The sequence below is a fragment of the Leptopilina boulardi genome, unplaced genomic scaffold (genome assembly GCF_019393585.1).
Source record: "Leptopilina boulardi isolate dan_hultmark-lab unplaced genomic scaffold, ZJU_Lbou_2.1 LbouV2_278, whole genome shotgun sequence".
NCBI lineage: Eukaryota > Metazoa > Arthropoda > Insecta > Hymenoptera > Figitidae > Leptopilina > Leptopilina boulardi.
The window spans coordinates 5,782,611-5,799,097 of NW_026137838.1; the positions used below are offsets into that span (position 1 = coordinate 5,782,611).

The 16,487-nt window shown below is 27.2% G+C and overlaps 1 protein-coding gene across 4 annotated transcripts in view; it reads left to right on the forward strand.

Moving 5' to 3' along the window:
• Positions 1-16,487, forward strand: part of LOC127281853 (growth factor receptor-bound protein 14-like) — a 438,976-nt gene that overhangs the window by 43,560 nt on the left and 378,929 nt on the right. The window contains exons 1-2 of one of the 4 annotated variants that reach the window (XM_051305805.1): positions 5,280-6,225; positions 13,864-14,131. The exons of 1 other annotated variant lie outside the window; for it this stretch is intronic. In XM_051305805.1, coding sequence (XP_051161762.1) covers positions 14,083-14,131 — 49 coding nt within the window. In that variant the 5' untranslated portion in view covers positions 5,280-6,225; positions 13,864-14,082. Of the gene's footprint in view, positions 1-5,279; positions 6,327-13,863; positions 14,132-16,487 lie in introns of those variants that run through there. 2 more of the 4 variants (XM_051305806.1, XM_051305807.1) reach the window with 2 other exon arrangements.

Genomic DNA, 16,487 nt, shown 5'->3' on the forward strand with positions numbered 1-16,487 from the left:
ACCTTTCCATGTCTTTCACCCCCTACAAAGTCCTTCTACTCTTTCGTTTCAAATATCGCCACATCGATCCAGACTTGATCATATTACTTTCTCGGTGCCAGAAGAGAATCGCATTTTCAGTGTGACCAAAACGCAACTTCCATATACTCTTTCATTTCATTCAGTTTCTGCAATTAAAACTTTATTTCGCTATTTTTCTTTTTATGCTCATTTGTTTTTTGAAATAAGTATTTTGGATATGAATTTTTTATTTTCTGTTCTTTAACTGAAACTGCGATATGTTTCTTTAGAATAGGAAAAACTTTCGTTGTTATAGTGAAACATTGCTCTATTCCAGTGAAACTTATCTTTCAAGTAAAGATTTTTTTTTTGGGGAAAAAATGACGATTTTAGCCTCAGTGAGAATTTCCATTAGAATTTCTGCACATTTCTGCTCTCTAAATCTGAATTAGTAAAAATGTTTACTAATTTGAATTAGTGACTCACTTTTTGCTTCTGAATTAGTAAAATTTTACTAATTATTAGTAACTTTTAATAACAATTAGTAAAATTTTACTAATTATTAAAAACTTTTAATAACAATTAGTAAAATTTAACTAATTCTAAAGCAAAAAGTGAGTCACTAATTCAAATTAGTAAACATTTTTACTAATTTAGATTTAGAGAGTGGTAATTTTTACTCCGAAAATAGTAAAATTTACTAACTGAAATAGTAAAAATTATTCTGGAAATAGTAAAAATTTACTATTTTTGGAGTAAAAATTCCCAGAAATGCGCAGAAACTTCGGATAGTTCAGATTTTATTTTTAAAATAGTAAAATTTATTTTATTTATTTTCCATTTTTCTTCATTCAAGTAACCTATTATTTCGTTTTCACAATTTTTGTTTTAACCAAAAAATTACCAGTTTTCAGTACTGGCACAGTACTGGCGCGGTAGTCAATTTTTTCGAAGAGGAAATATTAACTTTTGAAATAGTTTTCGTTTCTTTAACATCAACGGTATTTATATTTCTGTAACGTATATTACGACAATGAAGTTATAATAAATTGAATAATTAATGAGATTATAAATATAAAAAATACATATGTATATATAAGATATTCAATTATTCAAAAAAAAAAAAAATATTTAGGTTAACTTTGATTTTTATGACAAGTAAAATAGTTTCCTTAAAATAACACAATATTGCTTTTCAATACTGGAAATATATATTGATTGAATTTGTAAAAAAGTTTGTCGATAAAATAATATAATTTCCCTATACAAAGAATATAAATGAGAAATGAAATATTGAATAAAGGAAGTTTTTACTGCAAAAAAAAAAAAAAAAAAAAAAAAATGTCACAACTCTTTAAGTGACAAAAGTCAATGATTGTCAGACAAGTATGCGGTAGTATCTTCTAATATCTATCGCATAATTTTCAGTCTATATCTTATATATAATCTCGTTAAATTGAAACCTCTTTAACTCGAATATTGAAGGATTTACTTTGATCTTACAACTTATCAGGGATTTTAGCGTGTATTAAATTTAATATATCCGCCATTCAATTTGAAACTTTATGGAAAAACATTATTATTGTTGGAAACATTTTGATAATTAGATTTTGAAAGTTTGTGTATATAGAGGCCTCTCTTTCTCTCTCTCTCTCTTTCTCTCCTTCTCTCTAAATATCGTATTGCTTTTATACCATGTATTTTACATACTTTATAGTCAATTTAAATTAGTGATTGCAGTTAACCAACCCTCTGTTGTTCAAACTTTGCTACTTCTAATGACAAAGCACTTTACCAATTACGAAATTTAATACCTAGGAAACAGGCAATCTTTTTTTTCAATCTCATTAGAATGATTTATTAATTAGTTTTTTTTTTTTTTTTTTTTTAAATTATTTCTCAATGCAGTGGATGTTTTAGGCTCAGATCGTAAGAATCGATTGATGGTCCAGGGCCTGGAGTGTTTTGTGTGACGTCACGTGACGTCATAGAGCTCTGCCAAAAGAAATGTATGTGTGAGAGTAATGAAGAAAAGCTTCGCGCACGCGTCGTTGAACGTTTCACATTTTAAAGAGAGTTTGTATATGTGTGTGTGTGTGAGTGAAACTGTGATCCTTTTTCATGACTCGTACTCCTATCAGCGAATACGTCGCAAACGTAAAGCTAGGACACATTTGTCCTAGTAACATACGTTTCTACTCATCTACAATGTGTAAAATTCTCTGCGCATGCCCAATTTAAAAAATTGACCTTTTTTCCGCACACACATATATACATATACATACATAGATGTATATTGCTATTAGCAAACTATCTATATATATATACTCTCTCGAAATCGAAGACCCTAAATTCGATTTATCCAACATAATTGAGGCTTTGGATTTCATTACTAGACACTTAATCAAATCCTCGACATATATATCCCCCGCAATGTGTAGAGAAAAGTTATATTATTTTTGTATTCTTATTTTTTTAATCAACTTTTAATAACTAATTAGCGGACAATTGAAATTAGTAATTATTTTGTTATGAATAATTTGATTGCAAATTGGAATGTTTTTTTGAATTAGTATTTTTAAAAATAATATTTTTAGTATTTAGGACGAATAGTATTTAGGATATTAGACTCTTTACTTACATATATATATATATACAGAGAGCTTCGAGTCGCTAGAGAATACTTAAGAAAATTAATTAGAAACCAAATTTAGGCTTATATCTATAATGAATATATTGTCAAAGTTTGATAATTACTGCATATGATACTGAATATGTTAGCCTCAAGTGTATTTCAAAATGTTTGTTAAAAATACAAAAAAAATTTATTTTGATTCGAGATTTATTTTTGCTCATTTGTTTATTTTTATTTACAGTTCGTTAAAAAACAATTTATTTAATTTAATTTTGCAATTAGTTAATATAAAAAATATTCTATATGTTAGTGAAATAGATTTGTGTATAATTATCATTGAGTTATAAATATGTGATATAATAACAATTGCTCGGAAAATAATAACAATAATAATAATAATAAGAGAAATTTATGTCCCAGAGAGAATGAATGTTTATCAAGAATTTGTAATTAATTAATTAATTAAATTTGAGGCGAAATAGAGTAAATATTGTTAATTTGAAGAGTATAAAAAAGAAGGGGGATAAAAAAATTCAAAAAAAAAAAAGAAAAAATGAATAGCCAACTTGGTGGAACAAGCGTATAGATGATAGAGCCACTCAATTTAATGAAGTCCGAGAATTAATTGGATATCTGTCTCATACCATCGGGAAAAGGATCGACGCGCAATTTTCCACTGTGATTTATAAAATTCAATTAAATTTTATCCGTCTTTAAAGTTACACTTCAAAAGATTACTTTTCACAACATAATAGAATAATATGAATGATTTCATTGAAGCTCTATGTATATATATAAGGCGTCATAACTTTCGATAAGTGTCTAAATAATATTATCAACCGGAAGTGTATGTCTCAAAATTTATATGTATTTTCTTTAAATTTTATTTTAAGGTCTAGTTTTGTCTGAAACTAGTTGCGTTAGCTTAAAAATCGACTGAATCTTTGTGATTTTATGAAGGAAATAGTTGGAAATTGGAACTGAATCATTTTAGTTAAATTTACACTGAAATTCAGTTATATTTCACTGAAAATTTTGTAGAATTCTTCACTGATTAAAAAAGTGACAGTAATTCTATTTGACTTTTAGTAAAATGTGACTGAATTTCAGTCAAAATGTTATTGAATTTCAGTCAAAATATTATTAAATTTCAGTCAAAATGTCACATTAATTTTAGGAAAATGTTACTGAATTGATTCAGTAGCTAAATTTCAACTACTTTTTATCAGCTAAATTTCCCTGATTCAAATTTCGAGAGTACAAATCTTACTTTCAGTCAATTTAGTCTAAATTTAGTTCAAGGCTGATTTTAAGCTAAAAATTATACTACTTTTAATTCAAAATGGTTTTAAGTTGTTGTGTTTAATTTTAAGATGTGAAAACTAATTTTAAGCTTAAAAGTGGCTTACTTTTAAGACTGTTTACTCTCTAAATTTGAATCAATGAGATTTCATTGACGAAACATTTGGAAATTGGAACTGAATCATTTTAGTTAAATTTACACTGAAATTCAGTTATATTTCACTGAAAATTAGTAGAATTCTTCACTGATTAAAAAAGTGACAGTAATTCTATTAGACTTTCAGTAAAATGTGACTGAATTTCAGTCAAAATGTTATTGAATTTCAGTCAAAATATTACTCAATTTCAGTTAAAATGTCACATTAATTTTAGGAAAATGTTACTGAATTGATTCAGTAGCTAAATTTCAACTACTTTATCAGCTAAATTTCCCTGATTCAAATTTCAAGAGTGCAAATCTTACTTTCAGTCTATTTAGTCTAAATTTAGTTCAAGGCTGATTATACTACTTTTAAGTCAAAATGGTTTTAAGTTGTTGTGTTAAATTTTAAGATGTGAAGACTAATTTTAAGCTTAAAAGTGGCTTACTTTTAAGACTGTTTACTCTCTAAATTTGAATCAATGAGATTTCATTGACGAAACATTTGGCAATGGAACTGAATCATAATAGTAAAGTTTCCACTGAAATTCAGTCAAATTTCACTGAAAATTAGTAGAATTCTTAACTGATTGAAAAGTGACATCTGTTTTACCAATTAATAATAAGGCAGATTTGACTATTTAAATCTGTTACAATTCAACTGAATTTCAGTTAAGTTGTGACTGAATTTCAGTCGAAATATCACTGAATTTAAGTCAAAATATCGCTGAATTTAAGTGAAAATATTACTGAAATGTATTCAGTTGCTAAATTCCAACTATTTCGTCACTGATTCAAATTTCTGAATGAAAATAACTAAAAAGAAACTCTTACTTTAAAATGCAACGTTTTTAAGGCACTTTTTTTCTGAATTTACAATTAGCATTGCTGAATTTGATCTCGTCTTTTACAATACATTCCAATTTGCAGTCTCAAATTAATTATATAACAATATTATTAACAATTATCAAAATAATCAATAAATAATTAATTATATTCACCAACATTACATGTGAATTAAAACACATGTATCATTAATAACAAAAGAGAACGTTTTCATCTTGCTAATTAAAAAATGTGGGGGGAAAAAAAAAAAACAGCATAGCTTGCGTCCTCGATTTCAACCCCTTTTGTTAAGCTCCCCATTGAAAACGACTGATCCGCCCCTGGCGGCGGGAATAGTCCTCAGCCAGTGAACACTGGGTAGTACTAGTACTACGTGAGACGCCACGCGAGAAACACGGTTGTATACGTTTTTGCTTATATATCGGAGCATGGAGTAGTAGTGTTGTGTGTTCACATACTCTTGTGTTTACAAACGCGCGACGGATTTTTCAGCATTGGCTGAAGGAAATATTTTTTCAAAATTTTTTTTTTTTTTTAGTCTTGTTTTATTCCCTTTTTACTTTGATTTCTTAAAAGCGAAATACAGATAATAGTAATAATAATCGAAAAAGCTCAAATCTAAAACCACATTCATACATACACATACATACATACAGAGAGTGTTTCCCTTTCGCGGCAACTCCCAACCAACGATTCACTAAGTGGACGGTACGATGACTTTGCCTTGTTTACACTCGGCTGATCTCGCGGCAAGTCATTGCCTTACAAGGATCTTGGCGACGACTTTTTCCAAGGATTCCAAGTGCGCGACCACAAATAAAATAAGGTTATGTGAGTTTTGAACGCCCTGTCGTCATTTCTCAGGGCGTCCACCTTCCCGGATTTTGCGCGCCAACCGGATCTTTCCGCGACGCAGAACGGTATAGAATCTTTAAATGACGTTGCTTGGGAAAAAAAAATAATATTCCTGGGGTTGTTTTTTTTTGGGTTTTTTTAGTTTAGCAAGTGGTGGGAATTTTGTGTAATTCTTAAAAAGGAATTTGGTTTTTTTTTTGTTTTCGCAAAAACACGTGTTTGGAGTAAATAGTTATATTGGTGATAGTGACAAGTGGTGTGTTAGTTTTTTTTTTTGTTTTCATTGTTTAAGAAGTTGATTTTATGCGGGAATTTCTATGACGTGGTTGAGTGATGATGTTTCGATCGGGTTCTTGGCAGACGTGTGCAGGTCGTTTCTCTTAGGAACTTGAGACATCGTTTTATGGCTTCTCAATTAATTTGCAACGCGGACTGGCGATTGCTTTAGGTGAGAGAGAGAGAAAGAGAGTCGCGTCTTGGTTTTGAAAGAGGATTACAAGTCTTTCAGGTGACTTCGGATTTGCCAGTGAAGTCGAACAAATTCAAAAGGTTAGGAAATTGTTTTTAGGTTACTTTTTCGGTGCGCAATTTGCAAAAAAAGCCTTTTTCTTTTTTTGTTTACTTTTCGTAATTTTTGTTTAATATTTTTTTTGGGGACAGTAGAGACTAAAGCATTTATTACGCACTTTGAAGTATATAATAAAAGATAGAGAGAGATAACCTTTTGCATGAGATTCAATTGTATGACAAAAGAATAAAAATTATTGACCTTTGTCGCAATCAAATTAGAACAACTAACTTGAAAATGTCAAATGCTTGAAAATTTCTTTTATACATTTTTACCTTCTTTTTTCTTGCTATAAATATAACTTTGAAACGAAAACACTAAAAGTTTTTTTTTTATGTAATATAATATTTAAAATAGAACCTTGTTTGATTTACTTAAAATACTGTTTTACTTTTATGTACTTATTCTGTATAAGTACGAAAATAGTTTTATTTATAACTTTCCTTTTTTTTCGTAAACTCTCTAAATCTGAATTAGTAAAAATCTTTACTAATTTAAATAAGTGACTCACTTTTTGCTTTAGAATTAGTTAAATTTTCCTTGTTAGTAAAAGTTACTAATAATTAGTAAAATTTTACTAATTCAGAAGCAAAAAGTGAGTCACTTATTCAAATTAGTAAATATTTTTACTAATTCAGATTTGGAGGGTTATTTTTTTGCAATTTAAGATCTATATTCTTATTATAATGAGAGTGTTATGGTTTTGTTTTTTTTTTTTCTAAATTGAATTTCTTTGGGTTTTCAAAAGCAGTTTTTTCTCATGCACAAGGGATAATAAATCACGAGGTAATTTAAAGCATGACTTAACAAAAGAAGTTAAAATTTTTCATCTGCATAGAGATTTTATTTAAAGAAGAGAAAAAAAACTAATTTTTATCTTTTGATAATGAATGTTTTGTGTGCCACGTGATTATCAGTATCTTTAAAAATAATGCGTGTGGTCTATCCTATCTACATCATTACTTTATATTTTTTTTCTGTTTTCTATTTGTTTTTTACTTTTTGTTTTGTTTTTTATTTTTTTTGTTTTGACGTTTTATTTTTACTTTGGTGGTCCAACTTATGATTTCATAACAGAGACAACAATGAAATTTTAATATTGCTCGAATCGCATTCAGTATCAAAACATATAATATTTGACGTGTCTATCTTTATATATATATACATGTGTGTGCTTTTCCGACAAACTATTGTGACTCACTTTTCGTCGAGAACATGTGATTGGCATCATTAAATATGCGTTTATACATGTAACGGATTATTTCTTTTTTTTTTGTTTTGTTCTTTTCTATTCATATTTTTTTTTGTTACCGCGAAGTCATCTGAAAGACTTGTTTAATGTTTCGAGGAAAATATATAATTGAAAGTCCATTTGCGCATTTGTTATTGTAAAATCTAACTGTTAGATATATACGCGTGTATCGAACTATTTTCGAAAGATATGCCAACTGTCTACATAATTACACAATTCGTAGAAAATTGTTTTCAATTATCTATTGAACTATTTTTTAAAATAAATTTTTTTGGTATTAATTAAAAAGGTTTTTAAAAAATAATATATTTTTAAAAAATAATTTTGAAAATTCGTTAATGCTTCTTCATTTCAAGAAACTCCGTTAATGTTGCGTCATGCGCCTTGTCAAAATAGAAATACCTTTGGTATTTATGTCGGTTCATCGGTTTTGTTTTGTATGCGGTTTAGAGAAATGCATTCGAGTCAGAAAAAGAGAGAAACAGAGAGTCATAGGAGTGAGTGAGAGAGAGAGAGAGAAGGAGAATTCCACATTATTCTTTCTTCAGTTTATATATATCAAACTGGAGGACAAAATAACAATGATAGTTACTTTTGCTAGCAATCGTTGGGGTCCCCCCCTCCCTTCCTTCTTCTTATTCTTCTTCTTTGTATTCTGCAAAAAAAAAAAAGTCGACAGTTTCTGCACTCAATAAAACCTTTCCTTATATGGTGTTATCTACAGTTTATAAGCAGCCTTCTATTTTCGAAATGTGCGAGTTAGTCATTGGGTTTATTGGTTATTGATTGCGCGTGCTCAATGAGAATAAATCTTGCCTCCTTGTTGTGTAGTCGAGGGGGAGTACAATGATTTGTTTACCTTTAACTTCATGACGTAGGAATTCACCTTCCCCTGCAAATCAGGAAAAAAAAATTTGTTACTTTTCTTGAATTTTGTTAAAATATTTGAATTAAAATTTTTTTAGAAACAAAAATATTTTAACATAGTTTATTTAATTCAAAAATATATACTAGAAAATTACATTAAAAATGCAATTGGGAATTTTAAAATTCGCCAATATTGAATTATGATTATTCTTGTACATATTATTTATTTTTCTAAACACGTGTTGTAATATTTGTGATATATAGATATGATCTGGATTGTTGTAAATTTCTATAGATGTATATATATATATATATATACGCGGGTGAAACTTCACAAATCTAGGCTAGAGATTCGTGTTTCTTTTATCTATCAAGAGGTTCGATAAAGAAGTTTCACGGGTACTTACTAGAAAAGATCAAAGGTAAAATGTAGTCTATTTTCTTGACTGTATAGATAGAAAGCCATGTTAAAGGTTACCAGGTAAGACACAGGTCGATTGAACAGTATTGTCTGACACTCACAGTGAAACATATTTTTATTTCAATCTGAAAAAAAATACAAATTTAAAATAGTTTTTTTTTTAATTAACTTGAATATTTGATGAGAAATATTTCCTAATATAGAATATTACAAAAATTGTTTTATAATGTACACTCGACATTTTGTAGATTGGAAAAATTATATTTTAAAAATTAAGGGGAAATTCTTCACTGAAAATCTAAATTTAAGAATATTTTCTTAATTTTCAATTCTTACAGTTAGAATGTAATTTAAAATAAAAATAATATTCTTCAAAGAAGAATATTTTTTAATTTAAGAATTTTATTTTAAGACTATTATATTCTAACAGTACGCGGAAAAAAAGGTTTTCATGGAACAGCGAATCGTTTCATTATAATAGCAAAAGTTTTACTTGTCAGTTAAATTTTTCGCTATTCTAGTGAAACCTTTCCCTGTTTCAGGGAAATATTTTTTTTCCGTGTAAGAATAAAATACTTGTTATATATAATGGGGGCCAGGAAAATATTCTTAAATTTAGATTTATGTTTTTTCGATGTTGGCATTTATTTTTGGAATATATTAATGCACGAAAAAAAAATTTTTATCTGGAACAACGATATGTTTCTCTAGAATAGCTAAAACTTTCGTTATTTTAGTGAAACATATCGGTGTACCAGTGAAACTTATCGCTGTTCCAGATAAAGATTTTTTTTTCCGTGTGTGTAATTTATTCTTTAATTTAGTTTTTCTTACCTTCTAAAAATAATATTACTTATATTCTAAATTTAAGAATATTTTCTACGAAAGCAGGTTAAAACTATGTAATGAAATTGTATCGTTTCAATTCAGCAAAATTTCGTTATGTGTGTTATACTAACAGGAATTGCTTTGTCATTATCAACACGCGAGGTGACACGACGCGACGCAATGTAGAGAGTGCGAATCTCTGTTGTATATATATATATATATATATATATATAAAACAGAGATTTATATATATAGATTGGGATAATTTTATGCCAGTGTGAGTGATCTCTGATTGCCTTGTGATTGGCATATCGTATTAAAGTTGCGTTTATAGCGTGGGAGACTTGTGTCAAGTAGTTTTGAGATCACGAGCAATTGCTCTCTTTTAATCGGGGGGAAAAAAAAAACTTTTTTCCCAAACAGGAATTTTAATTTCCAAACAATTTTCTATATTAGTATCTCATTAAAAATCATTAAAAATAATAAAAAAAATATTTAAAAATTAATTTTCCAAAAAAATTCATCGTGATGAGACAAATTGATTGACGTGTTACAATACTTTGGAAAAATATTATATACATTATCAAACAACTAATTGGTTTGTTTGAAAATTAAAATTGGTTTTTTTTTTGGGGGGGGGGTTTGCAAATCCTCTCTTTTGAAGAAGGAATCCATATAGTTTCGTTTGTAGGCTCTTTCTGATGCAGCATCCCTTTGGTTCCTATATATAACTTCTGTAACTCTCAATTAAGCTCCGAACCCTTTGATGTTTCTTGTACACTCTAGTTATTACTATTTCACGTTTAGGAAAAAAAAAATGACGGAATTTCATTTTTTTTTTGGATCATAATGCATATAATATCAATACTCTTGATTTTGGAAACGATATTCTTAAATTAAGAATATGATTCTATTTTAATCTTGTAGTTTGTTTAATCTTCTTAAATCTTATGTATACGTTTTCTTAAGAAATTCTTTCTTTTTAAGAAAGTATTCTCAGAATAAAATATACACGGAAAAAATGGAATCTCAAAATAAGAAGAAACATTAATTTAATTAATTAATTCCTCTCTAAATGACACTATTTTTTCATAGAAAAAAAATATTTTTTATCTTATTTTTTGTTTTTTTACGCGAACCTTTAAAACAGGGTTTTTTAAAGTTACGGTTTTTTTGTTTAAAATGTGTTTTTTTTTTGCTCGGTTCAATTACACTGAAAAAAAAATTTATTAGATTCAAATAATTGGTTTCTTTATTAAATAAATATTTAGCAAATAATTTTTGAAATCAATAATTGAATTAAATAAACTGTATTTGAATAAATAATTTCTGTATTTAAAACAAATACAATTTAATTGACTCAAAAATTATTTGATTTAAGTAAATATTTATTTAATAATAACACAGGCCAACACTGATTTTGGTGCGGCAAATGTCAGATCTGTTTTTGATATATGTTTTTTCATGCTGAACACAAATCCGTAAACGAAAAGTTCCTATCAGCTCTAGTTTTTGAGAAAAACGGGTTTTAAATAATGTTCAAAAATCGCGTTTTTGGCTAACTTTGATTACCTCTAGCACTGAAATAAAAGGTCGCAGAACCTTCCACTTGGGCTTAAATTGAGGCTTAATGTTTCAACTATTATCCCCAAAAATGACCTATGTTGCATCATAATCTTAAAGTCATTTGTTATTATTTTTGATTCGCAAATATTAATTTTGTAAAAGTTTGAGCGCGTACCTCTAGAAAAGAAAAAAGGATCATAGAACCTTTTATTTGAACTTAAAATAAAGTTTGAACTTTAGACTACAAGCCCTAAAAATTATATTATTCACTAATGACCTCAAAATTTTTGGTAACTAGTATTTAACTACAGAACTTATTTGGTAATATTTGAATAACTCTAGTCAATAAAATCAAAGGTCAACCTTCTTGTTGAGCTTCAATTCAATTTATCCCTTGACTGTAGTTCATAAAAATTACATTGCTGCACCTTAACCTCAAGGACTAGATGTACGTGCTCAAACTTTTACAAAATTAATATTTGGGAATCAAAAATGGATAACAAATGACTTTGAGGTTATGGTGCAAGATAGGTCATTTTTGGGGATAATAGTTAAAACATTAAGCTTCAAATTAAGCCCAAGTGGAAGGTTCTACGACCTGCTTTTGTTTTAGTGTTAGAGATACTAAAAGTTAGCAAAAAACGAGATTTTTGAACATTTTAAACCCGTTTTTCTCAAAAACTAGAGCTGATAGGAACTTTTCGTTTACGGATTCGTGTTCGGCATGAAAAAACCTATCACACTGAAAAAAATTTATCCGAAATCTTCAACTACCTTTTGGTAGTTGAGTGAAAAGAAGTTAAAACAATTACTTTCTTAGTTAGTTTAACAATGTTTGTGTAGTTAATTTCATTATTTCTTAAGAAGTTAAAAATTAGTAGTACAATTAACTTAAAAATGTAGTTAGAATTTAAAACTAACTACAAAATCTTATTATATCAACTACATTCTTAGTTATTTTAACTACTTTTTAGTAGTTAATACAACTTTTAAAATTGAGTTGAGGACCTATTGTACTATACAGGGTAGTTAAAAAGTAGTCAAATCTACTACTTATTTTTTTGAATGCAGAAACAGGTCTGACATTAGCCGCAACAAAAAAGTTTGCTAATTTTGTTGGCCTGTGTAATCAATTTAAGAATCAATTTTTTTTCAGTGTAATACTTGAAAAAATTGTTTATATATTTTGGGAATTTTTAAAATCTAATTTTTTTTTTAAGAGGAAATAATTATACAATTTAGATTTTTGTATATAAATTGAAATGCATTTTATATAGAGGTTTCTTTTAATTAAAGAGAAAGAGGAATCGAATAATTATCTGATTTGTGTTTCTTGGTCGTTCGGCTTTTACTCTGTCAACAAATATGTGTTTGTGTGTGTGTGTTTACGCGATTTATTTTTCATTCGGAGATTCTTCTTTCTGAGAAGAATTTTGAACGGGTCCGATTAAGCGACTAAGAGCAAGTTTTGCCGGTGGTCGTTTGCAGTCAGGAAACCAGAGTCTTGTAAACGGGGAACTTCTCTCCTCTTTTCTTACCCTGCGTGTATATCTTTTCTCATCCTCTTCTTCTTCTTCTTCTTCTTCTTCTTCTTCTTCTTCTTATTTTTTTTTCATCTCTTTTGGAACGCCTTTTCTCGCGCGAACGAGATCTTGTTCATTCGCGACGTAACAAGAACGCCTCCGCTTGTTTTTTGAGGTCCTTTCCTGAATTTTTTCCTCGAATTATTTTTTCGTTAAACAAATTTTTTTCACTCAAAAAGAAACTTTTTTTTTTTGATAATTTCGAAAAATTTGTTTTTTTCGGTAATACAAACTGGAAAAGAATTTCTTGTTACAAAAACATATACAATTTGGTAGTAGGAAGGTAATTGAGTAAAGTAGGACAGAGCAGAACACAACATGAATAATTTATTTCAATTCATGAAGTAATCCTTGTATATTTACGTCGTTAATGTGGGGTCATTGATTTTTTTTCCCCCCAAACACAACAAAGTTTAATGATAATATAATTGACAGATGGATTAACCAAGTTATATTGTTTGATTTCATATAAATTTTATCTATTCTCTGTGCAAAGTAAATTGTATTAGCCATTATACAATTTGTTGGTATAAAGAATAGAAAAACAAAAAAATTTATCTCAAATATTTGTTTTAAATAAAATTGAAATAAAAATTTAAGAAAATTTTTTTTTGATTTTTGAAAAATCATTTTTATTGTATATTATAAATTTGTGTCTCAATCTCATCTTTTAACATCATTGAATTACTCATTTGTCGTGTTTAGTTACCAGTAAATTATAATGCGAGAGCCAGCTGGATCTCATCACGGTAAGTTCAGCTGAATTTCGCGTCATCTAATATTTATCAACATTGAAGATTTATGTCACAATCTTAAATCCCCATCTTTCGAAGAATTATATTTTAATCGTGAAACAGTCGAAATTTTATCTATAATATAAAAAAAGTGGACTTTCCTTTTTATTTTCCTCGGAGAGAATATTTTTTGTTCTCAATTATTGAATTAGAAAATTTTTTGAGAAGCCATTTTGGTATGTTAATTTTGCATATAATAAAAAATAGGTGTTCTCACATTTTCGTGGTAGTTGATCGTTAAAAAAAAAAAAAAAAAACAAGTTCATCGATCGTTGTGATTAATTGATCGTTGAGAATCAAACATTTTTTTTGTGCGACGGTCATTTGGTTGAAAATTGAAACAAATCTCAATATAACAAAACTCTATTCAACGGGACATTTTCATGAGTGAATCAGAGTGAACGTGACGATTTGAGAGCCGCCAACATGGATTACAGACTCTTGTCGAACAACAACAATTACTCCACGCACCACCGTGAGTATACTTTCAGTATATTGGAATATTTTATATCCCCTTGCTTCCATTTATACACTAACACATGGTTGATAATTTAAACATGCATGTGCTTATGTGTTTTGCACATTGATTCGTGAACGCTTGTATAATACTTATCAGAGTACAAGGGCTCTATTGGAGGATACAAATATTTTGTCCAAAAGCCCATCGTTCACGTTATATATATATATTGTTTTCGATTTCTTCACAATAGTAGTTTTCTTATTTTTTGGTTCTTTTTCGCAAAATCTTTTTTTTTTGTTTCTTATATCAGTGCTTTTGGGATTTTCTATTTCTTTGACAAATATTTATTAGAAGATAATATTTTTCTGTCTGTGTGAAAGATTTTTTTATTTTCAATAGGAATTCTCTATTTTTGTGTTTCACTGGTTGAAAGAATTTGGTTGAAAAATGTTTGAATTTTAATTAAAAAATTCAGGGAAAGAAATTTAGCAGGGTATCTACTAGTCCTGGAAGTCCTGGAAATGTCCTGGAATTTGAAAAAATGTCCTGGAATGTCCTTGAAAGTCCTGGAATTTTAATTTTTGTCCTTGAATTTTTTATATTTTGCTTTTAAATTTTCAAAAATTTATAATTTTGTCAATCAAGTTAAAAAAAATTCATGAAATAAGTAAAATGAAAATTTACTTAAGTGATTAATTACTTTTTTGATAATTTCTGAAAACAATAGTTAAACTAAAAATTTTTTTATTCCTTAAGGTCATTCAATTTAATGTCCTGGAAAAATAAGAAATTTGTCCTGGAAAGTCCTGAAAAAGTCCTGGAATTTTAATTCAGATTTTTAGTAGACACCCTGTTTAGAAATTCAGAAACTGGAATGAAATTTTGTTGATAATTTTTCGAAAATTAGTATATAAACATTGATTTTAGTTTATTTACACAGAAAAAATTTGTTTTTTTGATTCAAATACTTGATTAATTGACTGTTATCAAATAAATATTTACTTGAACCAAATAATTTTTATTTGAATTACTCTCTAAATTTGAATTAGTAAAAATGTTTACTAATTTAATTTAGTGACTCACTTTTTAGAATTAGTTAAATTTTACTAATTGTTAGTCAAAGTTACTAATAATTAGTTAAATTTTACTAATTGTTAATCAAAGTTACTAATAATTAGTTAAATTTTACTAATTGTTAGTAAAAGTTACTAATAATTAGTTAAATTTTACTAAATGTTAGTAAAAGTTACTAATAATTAGTTAAATTTTACTAATTGTTAGTAAAAGTTACTAATAATTAGTTAAATTTTACTAATTGTTAGTAAAAGTTACTAATAATTAGTTAACTAATAATTAGTTAATTACTTACTTACTAATACTAATACTTACTAATAATTAGTTAATTACTAATTGTTAGTAAAAGTTACTAATAATTAGTTAAATTTTACTAATTGTTAGTAAAAGTTACTAATAATTAGTTAAATTTTATTAATTGTTAGTCAAAGTTACTAATTATTAGTTAAATGTTACTAATTTTTAGTCAAAGTTACTAATAATTACTTAAATTTCACTAATTGTTCGTCAAAGTTACTAATAATTAGTTAAACTTTACTAATTGTTAGTCAAAGTTACTAATAATTAATAAAATTTTACTAATTCAGAAGCAAAAAGTGAGTCACCAATTCAAATTAGTAAACATTTTTACTAATTCAAATTTAGAGAGTAAATAAATTGTATTTGAACCAATAATTTTTTTGTATTTGAAACAAATAACATTTAATTTACTTAAATAATAATTATTTGTTACAAATAAATATTTATTTGATAATAGTCAAATAATCAAGTATTTGAATCAAATACATTTTTTCAGCTGTATTTTTTTGAATTTTTTTCTTACAACTAAAATTTAAAACCTTTTTTTAAATTTGTTGGACAATTTTAAGTTTTTTTTTTTTAGTTCAAACCGTATTTTTGTTTTCTTAATTTCATTTTTTTAATTTGTTGAAAAATTGAAAATTGGTGAAAATAAAAATAATTGAGTTTTCAAAAAAAAGGAATTACATTATAATAAAAATTAAACAAAATTTTATCGTTAGTGTTGACTAATGAGTTTGTTTTTGTCGGCAACTATATAATACTAAAAAAAAACTATCTTTTATCAAAATTTGAAAAATATGCTTTATGTACCTACCTATTTCATGTATATATATGTGAAACCTGTTGATAACATTCTTATCAATCAGTTGTTTATAAAATTCCTATTTCTTTTTATTAAAAGAAAATAATTTTCATATTTTGAAATTTAAGTTTGATTTATAGATTTGGTATTAAAAAACCCTTTTTGAAGAAAATATTTGACGTATAATTGAAT